At 50.0% G+C, this 21573-nt stretch overlaps 2 protein-coding genes across 2 annotated transcripts in view; both read right to left on the reverse strand.

Annotated features, from left to right (window-relative positions):
• The window catches only part of LOC136139191 (multidrug and toxin extrusion protein 2-like), a 49580-nt gene extending 37615 nt beyond the window's left edge, over nucleotides 1–11965 (reverse strand). The window contains exons 1-6 of the mRNA XM_065898073.1: nucleotides 11789–11965; nucleotides 11496–11597; nucleotides 6389–6457; nucleotides 3455–3603; nucleotides 2692–2734; nucleotides 1623–1667 (exon numbers count right to left, since the gene is read on the reverse strand). Coding sequence (XP_065754145.1) covers nucleotides 1623–1667; nucleotides 2692–2734; nucleotides 3455–3603; nucleotides 6389–6457; nucleotides 11496–11597; nucleotides 11789–11965 — 585 coding nt within the window. The remainder of the gene's footprint in view (nucleotides 1–1622; nucleotides 1668–2691; nucleotides 2735–3454; nucleotides 3604–6388; nucleotides 6458–11495; nucleotides 11598–11788) is intronic.
• A 2119-nt stretch (nucleotides 11966–14084) lies between these two features.
• On the reverse strand, nucleotides 14085–18717 carry LOC136139192 (multidrug and toxin extrusion protein 1-like). The gene is given in 5 exon segments (XM_065898074.1): nucleotides 14085–14308; nucleotides 15395–15473; nucleotides 16577–16596; nucleotides 16599–16670; nucleotides 18702–18717. Coding segments are annotated over 5 exon segments (411 nt in total).
• Nucleotides 18718–21573: the final 2856 nt, after the last annotated feature.

The following is a 21573-nucleotide window of genomic DNA, read 5'->3' on the forward strand; positions in this document are numbered from 1 at the left end:
CATCCAGGGTACCCAGCGATGCCCGTGGCGGAGCAGGGGTACCGTGAACGCCCATCCCTTTATTCTTACTCACTTCGTTTGTATCTGCTGCCCACGCAACACTGGTACTTTCTTTAAGTAAGACTTCTGCATTTTCCCCTGCATTTAAACGGCTGACCACTGTCAAAGTGCAATGGCTTCGTAGACAATCGGTGACACGCAGGCAATGGAGGCTCAGTTCGGTGGGCTGGAGCGCCTCTCAACTCTGCCCGCACCCACCCTGCCCTGTGCTGCATGAGGCCCCGGGGGGCCCTGCACACGGCTGCGGTGGTGGCCGTGGGACACTGGGTCCTCCTCCCCTAAAAAAGGCGCCAGAGTCAGTCTGAGGCCGGTGCAAAGCCAGAAACCACGTGGCCTAGAGGATGTGACGGGGGCCGGGCATCTCTCTAGGGCGGGGCACATCCATCCATAAGACTCCACCCAGACAGAGCTCGGGTAGAACCTCGGAAAAAATTGTCCATTACTTTTATGGAAAATTCCCTAAGATATTTACCCGGGGGTTGGGGTGGGTGGGCGGCGGCCCGGCTGGCAGCGTGGTACTCTGGCCAGTCCCGCGGGGCCAGGAAGCAGGCTGTGGACACGCAGGTGGTGACAGCGCTCAGCCTGGAGCTTGGACCAGAGCCCACTACCCTGGGGACCTCAGCGCAACAAGGCCTCTGCTGGAGCCTCAGTGCTCTCACTCGAGTGCATCTCTGTCTAAGCACAGTCAGGGTCGGGGCACAGAGCAAGGAAGGGGGCGTTAAGGATGGGCAAGATGGACGCGCGACGGTGGGACTGCAGGTGCGGCCCGGATGGAGAAGGTGCAGCCCTGTGGGGGACAGGTCCCAGGTGGCCCCCACTTCGAGGAGCCACACGTTTGGTTCGGTCTGGCTCCCGAGTCTCACTGAGCCTGGGGGAAGGGGCAGTGTGAGCTGGGACGGCCCAGGGTCCAGAGCCTCGGACACTCAGCCCATTCCACCTTGCAGCCCGCCTTCCACCGTAACCCTCAGGCCTAGCCCAGCACTGGGCTGTCGTGTTGGAAAGAGAAATACTCGAAGCAGATCCTTAAGGCAGGATAGTTTGTAGAAAAAGATCTAGCGAATGCCAACTCAGAACCTACCCTCTTCAGCCCTTAACTCCCCTCCTCTGTGAAGCTGGGTAAAATAATTACTTTCTTGCAAGATTGCGAGAAATGACTCTCAGCGTGCTGTTGGGCGTGTCCGCCTAAAACCCAAACTGGGGAAAGCTAGGGAAAAGCCCGCCCCAGAAATACAGACTTTTAAATATTGAAAACTTTAGATCAGACTTTGGAGCCAGGCTGAGTTCAAATCCCAGCTCCTTGGCTTACAATCTGTATGACCTTGGGCAAGTCACCTCATCTACATACCTTAGTGTTCTTATCTAAAAATGGAAAGGCTAGAGCCTACTCACATTGTTATTAGAATTAAGTTAATGTATTTATAAGGCATTTAGAACAGTATCTGGCACAGAGTAAAATTATTGTTAATAAATAAATAAAACAGAAATACCACATCGAGTTAGGGAAAAAAATATTGACTACACATTTCCAGTATTATGGAGTAAAACTATTAAAGAATCTGTACCTGACTTTGTAAATATTTTGCCTGCAGCTGGAACAGGAATGTGGCCTGTAAGATAAAATAGAAAAACAGCTCTTGTTGATTAAAAAAAAGTCTCATTCCCACAGTTTACGTCGGTTCTGGTTTTTAGTAAGATATTTATCTTGTTATGTGACCTCAAATTCAGAGACTCAGACTCACACTAACCAAATGCTAGGATAATCAAGTGCTACCTATTTGGATTTTCCCAGCGGACTCCGTGAGGACAAAAGCGAATTCTAAACAGCTCGAGAGAAGCCACTCGCTGCCTTGACGTCTGAATGGCTCCGAGGGTAACAGCTGGCGGTCCTTCCCCAAATCCAGGGGGAGCCCAGGAAGCATCCTGATTAATTTGGAATCAAAAGTAACCCTAACCTAGAGACCGTCATGCAGAGTGAAGTCAGTCAGAAGGAGAAAAACAAATACCGTATATTAACGCATATATGTGGAATCTAGAAAAATGGTACAGATGATCTTATTTGCAAAACAGAAATAGACACACAGACGTAGAGAACAAACATATGGACACCAAGAGGGGAAAGTGGAGGACGGGGTGGGATGAATTGGGAAGTTGGGATTGTCATCTATACACTGCTGATATAAAATAGTGTATGAAATAGATAACTAATGAGAACCTACTGTATAGCTTAGGGAACTCTACTCAACTCAATGCTTTTTGGTGACCTAAACGGGAAGGAAATCCAGACAAGAGGGGACATATGTATACACATGGCTGATTCGCTTTGCTATACAGTAGAAACTAACACAACATTGTAAAGCAACTATACCCCAACAAAAATTAATTTAAAAAAAAAGTAACCCTAGAATAAGGAAGGAAATGTCTTCCCCTTATCAGTGTTTATATTTAATTTAAGCTCTTGGACATCAAAGTGGCACAAGCTCTGAGGATCAGTGGGGTGGGGACGACAGGTCCAAGAAATTTTCAACTTTTGCATGAATAGCACATTGATAAAATAAACGAACAAAAGGAGGGGAGGCCCGCGTTCACGAGCTGCTTCGTGTACCGAAACGCAAGGATGTTCTTGACACTTACCGGAAGAGAAGGGATTAAAATCATCACATAGATCTGGGCTATCCTAAAACAGACAACAAAAGAGCCTCCAGTTAATATTAAAACAATTGCTGGTCATGCTGTCTTCAAGCTGAATCCACAGAGTATGTTCTAAAAATTAAAACTAAAAATAATTTATATGGGAGAAAGTTAATAACACTTGTAAGTGACTGTTTCTTTGCAACGTAAGTCGACATCACATCAGGCCTGCTAAATGTCTGCTTACTCAGGGGAGCTGGACTTGATGTTTTTCAGGTCATCCTCGGCAGAAAAGCTGGAAGGAACACAGCCAAATGAACTGAAAGTTGGGCAAAATTCGGAAGCCTCTTGCAAGAGCCAGGACTGCAGCTGTACCTCACAAGGAAGCACGACCAACAGTCTCCAAAAAGGACAGCCTGCATCTCCAGAAAGGACAGTCTCCCCCTGCATCCGGCATCCCTGACATCACTGGGGAGCCTGCTAGAACTGAGGGTTAACAGTCCCGACTAAAAACAAGCGTGAGCAAAACGCCAAACGGAGAAACTCCGTGAAGGGCAGGTGGGGCCACGTCTCCCGGAGGGCAGGGTCCCCGTGCATCTGCATCGGGGGGTCCCCACCAGCCCAGGGTCCCGCAGGCCAGAGTCACAGCTTCCACCTTCCACAGGGTTCAAGTCCAGGTGCCTGACCGAAAATGTCAACACAGGCAAGATAACCAACCAGCCACTGACCGTGACCCTGGGCTTGTGACGCTAGAGACCCAGCTGACCTGGAGACCTCGGGGTCTTGCTTCAGGAACAGGAGGAGGCTCTCGGTGTTGAGGAGGAGGGCCCAGCACGGGAAGCAGCACAGCATCAGGACAAGGATGCTTCTCTGAAGGACGATCCCCACACGTTTTAGGTTCTTGGCTCCAAAGGACTTGGGAACACAAATACAGTGATGGAGAGTGCAGCGCCTGGGCCGCCTGCCCCGCCAACAGACCTCCACCGGAAGTGCCCTGCCCGCCACCAGCAGCCCTGCCGGGTGCTTCCTGCCATCTGCTCCCACCCCAGCCGCTGAGCTGGCTGCCCGGGACGACTGGTCCCCTGCTCCAGGGAAGCGGGCAGGAAAGAGCTGAGCTTAAAAAGTGTGAGAAGAACTGGGCACATGCTGGAGCCTTCCGGATTCATTCAGCAGATACTTCTACAACACCTACTACGTGCCAGACAGCCGTGAGGCCTGGGAACTAACTCAGCAGGGAGCAAAGTCCCTGCTCTCATAGAAAAAAAGTCAATCCGGGAAGGGGAAGAGGAAGGAGTGTTGGGGTGGTGGTGAGCACAGCTCTTGACCTGGTGATGCGGGGGGGCCCTCACCCAGGGGCTGACGGCAAGAGAATGAGCGGGAGCAGCCTGGGGGCGCTGCAGGGCTGGAACAGAGTCGGGGAGGGAGGGGAGGGGGAGGGGTCACTGGACAGCTCCAAGCAGAGGAGCCCCACGAGCCGCGGAGGGGCAGGTGGGAGGCCAGGGCACAGAGAGCAGGGAGGTGGACAGGCCGCTCCCCAGTGCCCCGGCCCAGGCCTCCTCTCTCTGCAAGTAACGGAATGACTGTCTCTCTTTCTTCAACCAAAAGCGACCGACCTCAATTCACACATTAAAAGAGACAATGGGACTAAATTAAACACCCGGTAGCGGAAGAATGGAGATACCAGTGACATATTACAGAATATTATGCAAATATTAAATGGGAAAGTATACACTGACTTCGTTGAAACAGAACATTCTCCAAACACTGTTGAAGGGGAGGGAAAAAAAAACCCACATGTAAATTCTAGAGTTGTGTGGGTACATAAATGTACACAGATTGAAATATTTGTAGGATACTCACCAAAAAGTTGATAGAGGTAACTGGGGGATGGGTGGGGGTAAATTTTAGTGATTTTTTTCCACTTTTTAAAATACTTTTCTAGATAACCTAAAATTTCTATATGTGTTTGGCCTTTATAATCTTTTTAAAAAGCTATTTAAAATTTGGGAAACAATGTGCCACTATGGAAGTACATTTAATAATACAGAAAGATGTCCATTATATGCTAAGTGGGGAAACAAGATACAGCCTTTTTGTTAAAAAGTATATATATATAAATGAAAATGACTGGAATGTTGAAATGGTGCAAAAAAAAAAAAAAAAGGAACCCAAAAAACTCTTTTCAAATAAAATTTCGTATCCTATATCATGCCAATCCAGAGTTAGCTTTGGCCTAAATTACATTAAGTCCTTCAGAGCCGTGTTCGGCTCAGCCTGGAAAAACGATCTCAGGAAACCCTCACGCGTTACCCGATGGGAGCCGAGGGCAGCAGCTCAGGAGATACTACATTCGCTCAGCACTGCTCCTTCCTTGGCATGTAACCCTGTCCTCATTCTCCCAGGCTTTGGGTTTAAAGGTAGGACTCATCCATCATATACCACCCCGCCCCACCCACCCATTCATCCATCCATCATCCATCCACAATCCATCCATCCATCATACACCCAACCCATTCATTCATCTACACACTCATTCATCATACAGCCACTCATCCACTCATCCACCCATCCATCCATCCACCCACCCACCCATCTCTGCCACCTCCTCACCCATTCAACAGATTTCCAAGGTACCTGCTATACAGCAGGCACAATGCTGAACCACAGGGCTTCAGACACTGAAAGGGACACAGCCTTTCTCCCTAAGGAGCTCAGAGTCTAGAGGGAAAACCACTCTGGTTATAGATCAGGTGGGTGAGATAAGAGCCAGAGCCGGGAGGAAAAGGCCTTGACTGGCCTCTGTCCCTGCGCTGGTGATGCCCGTACACCAGCCCAGAGCTCCCACTCCCAGGACAGGCCTAAGGATGGAGAGAAACGAGCAGAGTCAAGAAACACTACGCGTCCAAGTCAAGAGCCGTCAACAGTTCTGCTAACGTGTGGCGATGGGGGAGGAAGCAGACGGCTCCTGGCTTGAGCGGCGGGTGGTGTATTCCTGAGAGAGGGAACTCTACAGGGAAACACTGGTGAGCTTAATCCTGGATCCTGGATGAGCTGGGTCTGAGGACAGAATGGAGCCTGGCCCCCTGGGAAGAGATGTGGGCAGGAGATGGCGACGTGAGTCTTCACCGCCGCTGGCGGCGGGGGAGAGAGCAGCCGGGGGAGGACGTACCACAGTGGGAGGCAGGTGCGGGCAGGGGGCTCCAAGGGGCAGGAAGAAGAAGAACAGACAGCACAGACTGAGAAGGAGCCACCGGAGAGGTGGCTGGACCATTGGCAGGATCCGCAACCGTGGCAACCAGGGAGTGGTGGCTGCGCAGGTTAAGGACCAGGATCGGGCGGGGGGGCCACGCAGGAACGGAATCAGTGATGGGTGTCGAGTCCAGGGCGGTGTCCAGACAGGGACCACAAGGGACGCCTTCAAGCAGTTTGAAGGAGAGGAGAGACGGAGGGGCAGTGGATGAAGGAGGACGGTTTTAGGGTGGGAGGGATCAGACAGGACGGAAAAAGGAAAACAGCCCTGAGTAGATGGACCAGAGGACAGGGTTAGTAAAGCCAGCTCCGCTCCATTTACAGCCCTCAGCAGCGGGGTAGCCGACAGACACAAGGCCGCAAAACCACAGCCTGACCTCAGTCCCCTAGATTGGTTCTACGACGAAAGATCACTGACAAAGAAAGGTCTGTGGGGCAGGGTGGTCCTCACCTGAGACATGAGTGTGTCACAAGCGGAGGCCAGGCCAGTTCCAATGGAAATCCCGGCGACATTCACAACCTGCAAGGAACAGCAGACCAGGTGTGGCAAGTGTCCGGGGACCAGGCGGGAGCAGCTGGTGATCTGTGTCTCAGATCACATGGTGTCCACATCTGTCCTTGTCGACTGTCACACAGAACGCAGTCTAACTAAAGGATCACAGTCACCTGCACCGACCAGGGAAGCCAACAACCTAGTTTCTCCTAAACCCACAGCGCCTTACAACTTCTGTATTTAATAAAAGCAACGCTGTGGTTAACACCTGAAGGTGATACCCCTGAGCTACGGTGTGCATTTAATGATAACAACAGCAAACCTGGACTGAGCGTGTACTACGTGCAGGGTCCTCCCAAGCCCGTCACACACACAATGCTGCGATCACCACTCCCGTTTTATGCGCCATCTGAGTCACAGCAAGTTACATCACTCAGATGGCGACCTGAAGCTGGGCAGCCTGGCCGCAGGCTCTGGTCCTCCAGTGAGGAACGGCACAACTTTCGTGTCAGCCTCTCGCCCAGACCCCACCCAGTGCCCCCGACAACCAGGGGCACAAGCGGTAACCTGCAGGTAAGGGTCAGAGCCCAGCAGAGCTGGGTGGGGGGAGCTGAAGACCCTCGTTTCCATCCTGGGCTCACATTTAGCAGTGATGCAGCCCCAGGATGACCTTCTCGGCTGAGCCCCCAGGAGTGGGTGACAGGCCACCCTCAGAGCAGGAGGGGACATCCACCCCAAGATGCTCTCTGCTGAGCCTACCCAGGACAGCGTCAGGGCAAAAGCCCCAGAACACCTGGGCTTTCCAGGAAGAGAGAAAGATGAAGCATGCCAATTTCTCAAGACTTTTGTATTGAAAAACAGTGTCACACGTGAGCCTTTTTTGGGTAAATGAATGCACTTTGGTGTCATTCTTCCTCTACAACTTCAAGTCCATCTGGGTCAAGTTACTATTCAGAGACGGCTTTGGTTAAAGTCAACGAGCTTTTACCAACCCAGCCCTGAAGTCACACTTTCCCCTCCCAGCAGCCAGTGTGATAAAACATGCACAGGAACTGCTACTGTATCTCTCAGAGCATGTTATCTGGGACACGGGTTTCCACATCAGGGTGTCCACTTTATGAAACTCTGCAAGAGAAACTCCCTACGACTCAGCATCGAGAAAAGCTGCTCTTCCCTGAGAGATGGCTCAGGGACCCTTGGGGGAACCACATAGGTGGGGAGTTCAGAGCAGATGTGCAGCCCCTCAGATGCCAGTCTCCATCTCCACCACCCCACCTTGCGTCGTCTTCCATCCGTGTGTCTTGGACCCAACTCTATCTGCCTTGAAAGTATTTTTATAAACCAACTCAAATGCTTTGTGGAACAAGGTGGGTATATAGAAATATTCTTTTCTTTTAAAACCAAACACTTTGGGCTTCCCTGGTGGCACAGTGGTTGAGAGTCCGCCTGCCGATGCAGGGGACGCGGGTTCGTGCCCCGGTCCGGGAAGATCCCACATGCCGCGGAGCGGCTGGGCCCGTGAGCCATGGCCGCTGAGCCTGCGCGTCTGGAGCCTGTGCTCCGCAACGGGAGAGGCCACAACAGTGAGAGGCCCGCGTACCGCCAAAAAATAAATAGAGTTTTCTTGAAATGAGTCTACTGTCTCCCTAGCAATTTGTTACAATTTAACAGCCGATTAAAAGCAAAAGTCTGGCCACCCACTGCCCGAGAAGACAGGCACAGACCCCCTTATCTAAGACCTTATCCACAGAAATGCCCGACTTTGGAACATATCCACCTTCCCACATGCACTTTTCAAGCCTGTCTGTATAATTTTAGGTTTGTATCTACTGTATTATTTTTTTTTCTTGTTAGTCACACACCAAATCTTTGTTTTTATTGAAATACAGTTGATTTACAATGTTGTGTTGATTTCAGGCGTAGAGCAAAGTGATTCCGTTTTATATATGTGTATGTGTATCTATTCTCTTTCAGATTCTTTTCCATTATGGTTTATCACAGGGTATTGAGTATAGTCCGCTGTGCTGTACAGTAGGACCTCGCTGGGTGTATTCCTATTTTATTTTTACTTCAAAAACTAGGAACTCTTCCGTTACCCTCTTATCACTGAGTGCCTTAGGGGAAAAACAGAAAGAGGGAAAGAATCACCAAAAAACACATAAAATCTGAATCCCCCTCCCAAGATAGGTTTCAAAATAGTTTTGGTGAAATAAATGAAAAAACAGGCACCGTGGGATTCTACAGGCATACACAATCATCACGCTTTAAACCCTCGCCATGTTACAGATGGGAAAACATAAAGGCACAGAGCTGAGAAGAAAAACATACATTCAGGGGACGCCTGGCTGAGAGTCGGCTGCTCGGGTCTCCGAAGTTACGCATTTCTGAGACGTCTGCTGGGGCCGCATCTCTGCTGGTACCAGGCTCAGCAGAAGTTAACAGGAGCCGGCCGATCACAAGAAAGCAGGCAGAGACAGACCAGCACAGCCCGGAGCGGGGGGCTCTGGGCTGCCTGCGAGTCCTCAGGGACAGTTTTGTGCAGGCGACCCTGCCCTGTCTAGGCAGACACACCCGGACCTCGCAAGCAGGTAACAGAAAGCAGTGGGCACCGCAAGCAGGGGGCTGAGATGCCCGGAGGTCAGAAGCCGGGAGGGGTGCGACTCTGGCTGCAGAATGGGGTGGGGGGTGGCAGGATGCAGTCAGGGCGGGAGGAGGGGAGGCCCTGCGGCTGGCAGGAGGGATGAAAGCCGAGCTGGGAGAGTGTAGTAGCAGGAAACAGAAAAAAAGTGAGTTTAAGAAATGTGGGAAATTAAGGCAGCAGGGCTTGCTGACTGATGCAGACAGCGGGCTGTGTGTAGGGTGCTCCCAGGGCAGGATGGTCACCCACAAACAGAGGAGGAGGGGGAACAGAAGAAGCAGCACAACTACCAGAAGGGGAACCAGGGAGGACTGGCAGGTGCGAAGAGTTCCCAGGAGGGAGGTGGGGGAAGGCGGCCAAGTGAGGGCAAGTTCTCTGGAGATTGGGGGCGGTGGAGGGGGGGGGGTCACTGGCAACTTTCGGAAGAGTAGGTTAAGTGGAACAGTGGGGAAACAGGCCAGTTAGCAATGGGGAGAAAAGGAAAATGAAGACGCAGTGTAGACTTTCTGGCAAAGAGTGTTAAGTGGATAGAGGCCAGAGAGGGGGCTGCACGAGGAGAGACTTGGGTACTTTATCATAATTCAGTAGCACTAGTGAAAGGGAAGGGGCCGGAGGAGAAAGGATGGTTCTGAGCCCAGGTAGAAGGCTGGTCTCAAAGAAAAAAGTGATGAGAGACTTCCCTGGTGGCGCAGTGGTTAAGAATCTGCCTGCCAATGCAGGGGGCACTGAATCGAGCCCTGGTCCGGGAAGATCCCACATGCCGCAGAGCAGCTAAGCCCATGAGCCACAACTACTGAGCCCGCGCGCCTAGAGCCGGTGCTCCGCAACAAGCCACCATAATGAGAAGCCCGCGCACCTCAACAAAGAGTAGCCCCCGCCCACCGCAACTAGAGAAAAGCCCGCGCGCAACAACCAAGACCCAATCAGTGCAGTCAAATATAAATAAATAAATAAATTTTTAAAAAAGAGAGAGGGAGAAGAGTGATGGGGATCCAGGTGGCAGGGCTGAAGGAAGAGCAGAGGGAATCAGGCACTGACTGGCCCTGGATTCTGAGAGGGGACCAAGCGGGGGCTGCAGAGCGAGCGAGGACGGAGGGATCCCAGCATGGGAAACCCCCATGAGGGCAAAGGACAGGCAGCAAGGGTGTGCGGACTTGACAGGGCTCCAGGGATAAAGGGTGGTGAGCAGAAGTGTAAAGTTTAAAGCTTCTGCTGTGGGTGCACACGGAGGGCTGGAAATGTGCAGGATGTGGAGGCTGATGTGCATTCGGTGGTCCTGGAAGCCAGCGAGATGGAGGGAGGTGGACCCACACACCCAAGGAGACAAGCCCTTAGGTCCTGAGGTTGTCAGTGAACACAGAAGAGGCCACATACAGATCATCAACAAGGAAAACTACAGGATGGTGTACCAGATAGGTTGTCCAAAACTGGGTGCTGGGAAAGGAGTCTGCATGCAAAAGAATGAAGCTGGACCCCTATGTCACACCATACAGAAAATCAACTCAAAATGGGTGAAAGACTTGAACATAAGACCTGAAACCATAAAACTCCTGGAAGAAGACTTAGGCGGTAAGCTCCTTTAACAAGTCTTGGGCATGATTTTTTGGATCTGACACCAAAATCAGAAGCAAGAAAAGCAAAAGTAAATGGGACTACATGAAACTGAAAAGCTTCTGCACAGCAAAGGAAACCATCAACAAAATGAAAAGGCAACCTACCAAATGGGTTCACCCAATAATAGACCTGTAACTAAAATGTATGATTCCATATACCAAGGTGGTCTCAACCATAAGGAAAACTTCTGTGGCCCCACCATGATCTTAGCGCTCTACCCACCTGGGTGGGAACAGGAGGGGCATTTTCTGAGACTGGGAAAGACCGTCTGCCATTACCAGCAGAAGCTTTTCACCTTCTTTGAAAGCATGGATGAAATGCAGGAGAGAGGCAGCTTTCCACTACATCACCGACAAAAATGCAGGGACTTCAAAGGGGGTGTAATTTCAATCCATGGTGGCAGAGAGACACTTTATTACAAGGCTGAAACAGCACCACCTTAAGGAGCTGTGTAATTCAAACTAACAGCAGTCAACCTAGTTCTAGATGTTATCTGGTTTAACTTCATAATAGAAAAAAAAATGCAGTTCTTTTAGTTCTACCAGCAGAGTTCGCTTCATTGCTACGAATTCTTTGCAATACCTGGTCCCCAGACCAATTAGAGTCAGTGGCATGGTTTGAGAGTACGGAGAACACCTTTTCTAAGTAGTTGACACAGTCTCCTTCCAAATCTAACGATAGCGTAATGGAACCCCCGGGTCAAGCTCGGACCGTGTGAAGGTGCAGGTGTTAGACATCCCACAATTCACATTCCAGGCTTTTCCAAGTCGTCAGCGCCCCCCCCCCCCGCAAAAGAAGAATGTAAAAACCTACCGAGACAGCAAGCGTAACCGCATCCAACTCGACCTTGCCCAGGTGTCCGCAGAATACCGAGCTGACGAGGCTGATGAGAAAGATCAGCAGCTGCGCGAGGAACTGGGGGAGGAAAGCGGAGGCCAACGCGTTCCACCGACCCTCCCGCCCGAGACGGCGCGGGACGGCGCTGGTCCACCGGCCGGACCGAGGGGGACGGGGTGACCGCGAGGAGAGGAACCACGGGATGAGGGACCGCGGGGAGAGGGACCACGGGGGACCGGGGGGAGGACGGCGCGGGGCCGCGCACTCACCACTGGGCCCGCGAGCGCCGCCAGCTCCGCCGTCTCGCGCCCCACGTCGGGCGGCAGCGCGCCCCGCAGAGGCCGCAGGCATTCGCGCCAGCCGGGGGTCCCGGGCCACTGGGCGCCGTCGCGGGCGGACGAGGGGCTCTCGGCGGCGGGCTGCGCAGGGGCGAGGGGGGTCTCCATGCCGTGGCGGGAGGGGTCGGCGGCGGACGCGCCAGCTCCGGGAATGCGCGGGAGGCGGCGGGGGCGGTGAGCCTGATAGGGTGGGGGCTGGGTGGGCGGGGCGGCGGGCGGTGGCGGGATTGGGGGTGGGGAGGCCCCGCCCCGCCTTCCGTGGCCCACGGGACTCGGGGGAGGGGCGGCCTTGGTCGGGGGGCGCGGAAGGCGCAGGTGGGAACAGTGCAGGGGGCGCCGAGTTAGCCTTCGCTGGTTTCCGGGGGATTGTCTCCCCCCAGGCTGGGTCAAAGAATTTACTCCCCGGGGGGTTGCGCTCCCTGCCGCCCGCAATTTGCAGCGAGTAGGACGAGCCCCCGTGCCCGGTGGAGAGGGAACGAAAAGCCGGGACTGGGGCTTTGCTGGGGCCCCACCGCGAGGGCCACCTTGGGTGCAGCCTTCGTCTTGGTCCCTGGAAGGTGACCCTCCACTTAACTGACCCAAGGGGAACGAAGCGCTGAGGGTGGAGATGCCTTAAGGGAGTACCTCCACCCACCCACCCCCGCCGAAATCTGCCCTGGGGTGTTTTTCACTCAGAGGAGCTGCCTTTTCTCATTTTTTCCATGATCTGTTCGGCACGCCTAGCAGTTTGTATCCACCCCAGAACGCAACGTACTTAGTAGGTAGGAAGGCTTGCTAAGCGAACAGCGTGGAGCTAGCCCGGCAAGGCGGCATGCAAGAATGACCCCTTAATCCAAGGCCGCTGTTGACTCGCCTTCCCACCCGCCAAGATGAGTTAGCAGTGATTGGATTTTCACAGCTCCAAAGACTTTCCCAATAATTGCCAAGGCCAAGGAGAAGAGCGCATTCATTAAGACCTCATCTTTTTGAGGGGTCGGCGGACAAAAACCTTCTGGATATACCGCGTCTCTGCCACTAAAAGCCTGCAGCTTTTTTAAGACGAGGACAGGCCCAAACAAGACGAATAGGGCCTGCCCAGGACCCCATCCTCCCCTCTCCTAGAACACTCTTCATTTTTGCTGCCTTCCAACTTTATCAACCCTTCCTTCTATCAAAATAAGAAAGGGTCTGATTTTTCCCTCCAGTTTGCCTGGGTTAGCTCTTCGAAGCCTGTATTTCTCTCCGTGGGATGCCCACCACTCAAAAACAAAGCGCTGGTCCTTCATCCCTCCCTGCGCCTGCCAGCATGTCAATCCAAACCCGTGTTAAGACAGGCCCTTGACAGGAAGCATGCTAGTTGATGCCCCCTGACTCCTTTCTTCTTGGTAATCTGTCTTCTCCCCCTTTAAGTTCCTTAAGCATGTCTACTACCCTTGGTACCAAATGAATATTAACAAATGTTTCCCGCTGAATAATAATCTAAGGGAAGATATATTGTAAAATGTATTTTAAATAATCCACATAGTGGGCTTCCCTGGTGGCGCAGTGGTTGAGAGTCCGCCTGCCGATGCAGGGAACGCGGGTTCGTGCCCCGGTCCAGGAAGATCCCACGTGCCGCGGAGCAGCTGGGCCCGTGAGCCATGGCCGCTGAGCCTGCGCGTCCGGAGCCTGTGCTCCGCAACGGGAGAGGCCACAACAGTGAGAGGCCCGCGTACCGCAAAAAAAAAAAAAAAAAAAAATTCACATAGTAAGAATCCTTAAGTCCTTGGTATATGGGTTTGTCTAAAAAAAAAAACAGTAAGCAGAAGAAATATACAAAGCCATACATCGATGCATCCAGTACACAGGTCTTCGGTTGACATGGTGGTGGATGTAATCTTCCAGATGTTGTTTTGGACTAAAATGTATTTTTTACCTTCCTTCTTTTTCTTCATCAGAAAATACATCTTGGAACTCTCAGTTCTTGACCTCCATGGGCACAGCTGAATAACGTTAACTGAAAACGAACTGCCACCTTTAGGCCAATGAATTTTTGTTGGTAAGGTCAGAAGCATCCCTTGGCCTACTCTCTCTCCCCCTCTCTCTCTCTCCCTCCCTCCCTCTCTCTCCCTCCCTCTCTCTCTCTCTCTCTCTCTCTCTCTCTCTCCCTCTCCCTCTCTCTCTCTCTCCCTCTCTCTCTCTCTCTCTCTCTCTCCCCCTCTCTCTCTCTCCCTCCCTCTCTCTCTCTCTCTCTCTCTGTCTCGCCACATCACTGAATTCTGACATAGACTCTCACTAAAATCCCCACCAGCAAGATGACAATGACCCCAAAGAGCAGAAGCCGTCACCGCAGCACCAGCTGTCTCCCAGACAATTTCCACACAGCCCTTGGATGAACCTCAAGACACTCTTCCTGGCGTGTCTGCTGATCCGACTGAATCACCTCTTTTTTTTCAACATCTCTTATCCACATTCCTCCATGGTTTCCAGGGCCTGCTGGAGACAAAAAGGAACTCAGTGCCTTAAAAGGGTGTTTTTCTTCTGTATAAAAGGAGATGCATGTAGGCACCACTAGCTGGGAGAATGGTAATTCAAGAAGCAGTTGCTCCCATGGAGATGAAAGGAAATCCTATGTCAGGTGCTGTCCACTCACCCACAGACACGGACTGGATCCCGCGGCGGTCAGCTGGGGTCCTCAGGGGCTCTGCCCCACCAAGTAACGTAACAAAGAAGGTAGCTCTTTAGGTTAAGAGGCTTCGGGGAAATGTTCAAGGGGCCAGCAGTCATCGAATTAGCATCTCAGAAAGAGAATAAGGCCAGTGGAGGAGAAAGATGACCTAAGAGATGATTCAAGGCCGTTCACAGCACTGGGGAGAGATGCGAGTCTTCCCGTCAGAGGGCCTGCTAAGTACCAGGCAGGATAGTGACCCAGACCTAGATTTAGTCTCAGCATGCCTCAGAAGAGTAACAGTAAGGAAAACACCCTAAATGCTTGCATCGGTACTGAATCGATCACCTGCAGCTTTTAATGATCTGTAGCAGTGTGTCCGTGTCTGCAGTTAAAGCAAACAAACTTCTGGGGCTTCCCTGGTGGCGCAGTGGTTGGGAATCCGCCTGCCAGTGCAAGGGACACAGGTTCGAGCCCTGGTCCAGGAAGATCCCACATGGCGGCAGAGCAACTAAGCCCGTGCGCCACAACTACTGAGCCTGCGCTCTAGAGCTCGCGTGCCACAACTACTGAGCCCGCGCGCCACACTACTGAAGCCCATGCGCCTAGAGCCCGTGCTCCGCAACAAGAGAAGCCACCGCAATGAGATGCCCACGCACCGCAACGAAGAGTAGACCCCACTTGCTGCAACTAGAGAAAGCCTGCACACAGCAACAAAGACCCGACGCAGCCAAAAATTAAAACTAAAATAAAAAGCAAACAGGCTTCAGCTGTTTACCTTGAAATTGGGTGTTCCTTATCATTTGTTTCTGAGACATTATTGCCCTATTTAAGTGGGAGCTCAGCACAGCAAATCTAGTTGTGAACACCTAGACAGGCCCGTCCCAAGACCAGGGGCAGCTGTGTCATACCTGGGCGAAGTGGGTCCTGGGAGAAAGCAGCAGTCCTGTCCTGGGCCGCATTTCGTTTCAAACTGGCATGTACCTGAGCCTAGAAAATGAGACAAAGTCAATCCACAGGCTTCACCACAGTGCTCATCAAACACTTGCTTCGTTCCCCAGTGGAGCCATGTTCTTTAACTGACGTGTAACATGGGAGCCTCTCTAGTTAACAAGTACAGGATCATCTTTTGTAACGACTGACGTGGGGTCAGTGGGTGGGGAAGGTTGGATGGAAAAAAGATGAGGGCAGGTCGGGGACCAGATCCTGTAGAATTCTCCCTTCGCCGTCCTTCACCTCTTTTCTCCATCACCTATCTAACACCCTACGCTGACCCTAGGAAGTTTACAGACAAAGATGCCCACAGGTATCTTAATGAAACACGGGGAGATCATTAAAACAGGATAAATATCAGGATAAATTTGATGGCATTCCACCTTTCTCTCCAGGTCTAAAGCTTGTCCTGAAATTGGCTTTCAGGAACAGAGACGGAAGTTTAGCATAGGACCCAGGGGAGAAAAGAGCCCCCTGTTTTTCTATCTGATTAATAAACAAAGGGGAATAAAGCCAGGCTCACCGGCCCTTCACATCTGAATTAAGTCCAGTTAAAACAATGACATAGGGCTTCCCTGGTGGCGCAGTGGTTGAGAGTCCACCTGCCGATGCAGGGGACACAGGTTCCTGCCCCGTTCCGGGAAGATCCCACACGCCGCGGAGCGACTGGACCCGTGAGCCATGGCCGCTGAGCCTGCGCGTCCAGAGCCTGTGCTCCGCAACGGGAGAGGCCGCAACAGTGAGAGGCCCCCGTACCACAAAAAAAAAAAAAAAAAAAAAATGACATATACTCAACATTTTGTATAAGGGGAAAGAATCTGAAAAAGAATACACACACACACACACACACCATATATATATATATATATATATATATATATATAGTGTGTGTGTGTATATATATGTATAACTAAATCACTGTGCTGTACAGCTGAAACTAACACAACATTGTAAATCAACTATAATAAGATAAAATAAAACAACAATGACAAAAAGTAGCGTTTATAATAAAAGAGAAAAGAACCTTCCAAACTAAGAGAGAGAGAGGTAAAACTGGATCTGTGTGTTTGCCAGGAGAGGACAGCAACGAGTGTAGTTACCTGCTGACAGGCCTTTTGCAATTTAGCTGGGCAATAAAGCCTAGAAAACACACAGCCTGAGAGACAGCACAGATGGTGATCCCTAACCACAGACCTGGAAGTGGAAATATTTAATAGAGGTTGATTCAGTGGAAAACCAGCCGCCCTGGGGCGTATGTTTCTCCTAAGTACTTCTGAGAATCTGCTTTCATGGCTGAGGCAGAGTCCAAGGTGAGCCAGAAACCTCTACCCTGCTCTCCCTGTTAGTTTCCAGAAGGTTCCAGGAAGCCCAGAAACCCCTGAGGCCACCTTCCAGGTTTCTGGATCTCAGAACAAACATTGAGAGGCTATTTTTGGCCATAACATTTGGCTTTAAGAAAACTGCCAATTATAAGGAAATACTCAAAGACAAACTATTGATACTCGCTAACAGTACTTCCAAACTACTATGCTCCGTTTTCCTCACCAAAGGGGACGGCAGATGTTGGGAGTCCCCTGGCGGTCCAGGGCACTCGGCAGTCTTTCACTGCCGAGGGCCTGGGTTCAATCCCTGGCCGGGGAGCTAAGGTCTCACGAGCCGCATGGCACGTCCCCCCACCCCCCAAAAATGCACGTGTCGCCAGCCCTGTAAAGGACCTACGCTCCCTGCCTCGGAACTTCGTGCAGGACCTGAATTGCCCTGATTGCCGTAGATCCCAGGGTAGGATCGTCCCCAGACAGGTGACTACACAGAAGGAGTGGCTGAGTGGGGGTGGAGGACGGGAGAAGCCTCGCCGGTCTCAAAGCACCGTTAAAAACTCCACCCCATTAACCCACACAGGACCCAGAGGGAGACCCCAGGTGACGAGAGTTCTTTTGGCCAAGAGTGAACCCACAGCAGAATCAGAAACTCCAAGCTGGGAGAGCCTGAATCTACACGTGGACAGTGGCCACAGTACTCAGACTATATACAAAAATAGAACTCGGACCCACAATCTACAGCGACCTGCCCAGAAAGCCAACCCCTTATCTACAATAAACAACCCAGAAGCCAGCCTATGTCAGACTCGTGAGAGGCAGATCCCTATCTCTAGGGATAATCCAAGAAGCTAAATAATCACTTCTGCAATAATTGACCCAAAATGTCCAAGCTGCCATCAGTAACTGACAGCTCCCCTAATTTTTGTCCCTGTTTCCAACTCAGGACCAGCCACAGAAAGGCAGACATGACCCCTGACCAAGCACACAGGACACCCCACTTCCGGTCAGGCGGCCTCCAGCCCCCCCAGGCCAGCAGCCTCCAGCAGGGCAGCCCTGAGCCTCCCCTCTGTCCCGCCGTGAATCCTTCCTTCTCCTCAACCCGCCTTGGAGTCTCTGCCAGATTCCAGGGCTAGCGGCTGACACACACACACACACCCCCGACACACACACACACAGCTGGGCATGAAGAGCCTCTGCTGGTCCCCTTTGGTTGGTCTGCATTTATGTTCACACCTTCTAGTTCCTTCCTCCACACCAGCCAAACTCAGTTGGAAGCCAGAGGGCAAGGGTCACAGTGACCCGTGCATAGAGGCATCACATGGGAGGGTCATACACTGGGTCAGACACAGAGGGAGCTGTAAACGTTGACGTCACAAATGGGAGACCCAGGAGAGATGTCACATTAGGACGGGGTCAGGGACAACGGGTCACACCTATGACATATGGAAGTCACCCACGGGGTCACGCAGGGGCCTCCGGAGGAGCCCTCATCTGCTCCACCTGTCCCCACACAAGCCACCGCCAGGGGCCTCCCATCCCAGAGCCTAGACACAGATGTCAGAAGTTTTGTTCTAGAAACGTCTTCTCTGCTGTGCCCCTCAGGTGCCCGGGTCCCTTAGTCCCTGAGGCTTTTTACTGTCTGCACTTCCCACATGCCCAACACCCTGTCATTAAAAACTGTCCACACCCAAGTGTCCTTGGGAAGGTCTTCCTGTGTTCTACAGCATCCACCCGTGTGAATAACTTTTTTTGGATGAGATAGTACGTTCACTTTGTGGCAAAAAAAATCAAAACATCATAAAAATGCATGTGAAGCATTTGGTTCCCACCTTTGCCCTCTCCGACCTTATTCCTTCTAACTAGTTGTTGGTGTCTTTTATAAAAACTATCAGTTTCCGTACGTTACTTCCGTATTTCACCATCTAACTGATGTCTTTTGCTTTCAGTAATTTTTCAGCCATTTTAGGTCCTTGAGTTATGAAATCATCTTCTGTAAATAATGACAGTAGTTTTATCTGCTCCTTTGCAATGTTTATACTTTTTTTTTTTCATTGTCTAAGTGTACGCTTGCTTTTGTCTTTGACCTAGGAAGTAACTTAGAACTGTTTTCTTTTTTTTTTTTCTGGCTGAGCCACACTGCTTGTGGAATCTTAGCTCCCCGAACCAGGGGCCACTGGCAGTGACAGTACCGAGTCCTAACTACTGGACCACCGGGAACTCCCAGAGGTGTTTTCAAATATCCTAATTTTGGTAAGCTTTTTCTGACTGATTTCTAGCTTCATCGTAATTGGCTCAGAGAAAGTGACCTGAGTAATACATATGCTTTGATATTTGTTGAGATTTAGTTTATATTCTAGAAGGGGATCACATTTTTATAAAATGTTCCATGTGACGCAAGAACGTTGCTCTCTAATTATTGTATGCAGAGTTCTCTCTGTGTCCATTTGATCAACATTGTTAATTTTATTATTCAAATCTTTATATCTTTTTCTTTAATTTTTGAATTTTATTTTATTTTTTTATACAGCAGGTTCTTATTAGTTACTTATTTTATACATATTAGTGTATACATGTCAATGCCAATCTCCCAATTCATCCCACCACCACACCACGCCCCCGCCACTTTCCTGCTTGATGTCCATACTTTTGTTCTCTACACCTGTGTCCATATTTCTGCCCTGCAAACAGGTTCACCTGTACCATTTTTCTAGGTTCCACATTTATGCATTAATATACGATATTTGTTTTTCTCTTTCTGACTTTCTTCACTCTGTATGACGGTCTCCAGATCCATCCACGTCTCTGCAAATGACCCAATTTCTTTCACTTTTATGGCTGAGTAATATTCCATCGTATATATGTACCATATCTTCTTTATCCATTGATCTGTCTATGGGCATTTAGGTTGCTTCCATGACCTGGCTATTGTAAATAGAGCTGCAATGAACATTGGGGTGCATGTGTCTTTTTGAATTATGGTTTTCTCTGGGTATAGGCCCAGTAGTGGGATTGCTGGGTCATATGGAAGTTCTATTTTTAGTTTTTTAAGGAACCTCCATACTGTTCTCCATAGTGGCTGTATCAATTTACATTCCCACCAACAGTGCAAGAGGGTTCCCTCTTCTCCACACCCTCTCCAGCATTTGTTGTTTGTAGATTTTCTGATGACACCATTTCTAACTGGTGTGAGGAGATACCTCATTGTAGTTTTGATTTGCATTTCTCTAATCATTAGTGATGTTGAGCAGCTTTTCATGTGCTTCTTGGCCATCTGTATGTCTTCTTCGGAGAAATGTCCATTTAGGTCTTCTGCCCTTTTTTTTTTTTTTTTTTTTGTGGTACGCGGGCCTCTCCCGTTGCGGAGCACAGGCTCTGGACGCGCAGGCTCAGTGGCCATGGCTCACAGGCCCAGCCACTCCACGGCATGTGGGATCTTCCCGGACTGGGGTACGAACCCGTGTCCCATGCATTGGCAGGCGGACTCTCAACCACTGCGCCACCAGGGAAGCCCTTCTGCCCATTTTTTGATTGGGTTGTTTACTCTTTTAATATTGAGCTGCATGAGCTCTTTATGTACTTTGGAGATTAATCCTTTGTCCATTGATTTGTTTGCAAATATTTTCTCCCATTCTGAGGGCTGCCTTTTCGTCTTGATTGTAGTTTCCTTTGCTTTGCAAAAGCTTTTAAGTTTCATTAGGTCTCATTTGTTTATTTTTGTTTTTATTTCCATTACTCTAGGAGATGGATCAAAAAAGATCTTGCTGTGATTTATGTCAAAGAGTGTTCTTCCTATATTTTCCTCTAAGAGTTTTATAGTGTCCGGTCTTACATTTAGGTCTCAAATCCATTTTGAGTTTATTTTTGTGTATGATGTTACGGAGGGTTCTAATGTCATTCTTTTACATGTAGCTGTCCAGTTTTCCCAGCACCACTTACTGAAGAGACTGTCTTTTCTCCACTGTATATTCTTGCCTACTCCATCATAGATTAGTTGACCATAGGTGTGTGGGTTTATCTCTGGACTTTCTATGCTGTTCCATTGATCTATATTTCTGTTTTTGTGCCAGTACCATACTGTCTTGATTACTGTAGGTTTGTAGTATAGTCTGAAGTCAGGGAGTCTGATTCCTCCAGCTCCGTTTTTTTCCCTCAAGACTGCCTTGGCTATTCAGGGTCTTTTGTGTCTCCATACAAATTTTAAAATTTTCTGTTCTAGTTCTGTAAAAAACACCACTGGTAATTTGATAGGGATTGTATTGAATCTGTAGATTGCTTTCAGTTGTATAGTCATTTTCACAATATTGATTCTTCCAATCCAAGAACATGGTATATCTCTCCATCTCTTTGTGTCATCTTTGATTTCTTTCATCAGGGTCTTATAGTTTTCTGAGTACAGGTCTTTTACCTCCTTAAGTAGGTTTATTCCTAGGTATTTTATTCTTTTTGTTGCAGTGGTGAATGGGATTGTTTCCTTAATTTCTCTTTCTGATCTTTCGTTGTTAGTGTATAGGAATGCAAGAGATTTCTGTGCATTAATTTTCTATCCTGCAACCTTACCAAATTCATTGATTAGCTCTAGTAGTTTTCTGGTGGCATCTTTAGGATTCTCTATGTATAGTATGATGTCATCTGCAAACAGTGACAGTTTTACTTCTTCTTTTCCAATTTGTATTCCTTTTATTTCTTTTTCTTCTCCGATTACCATGGCTAGGACTTCCAAAACTATGTTGAATAATAGTGGTGAGAGTGGACACCCTTGTCTTTTTCCTGACCTTAGA

This window comes from Phocoena phocoena, chromosome 19 (assembly GCF_963924675.1).
Source record: "Phocoena phocoena chromosome 19, mPhoPho1.1, whole genome shotgun sequence".
NCBI classification, from domain to species: Eukaryota; Metazoa; Chordata; class Mammalia; order Artiodactyla; family Phocoenidae; genus Phocoena; species Phocoena phocoena.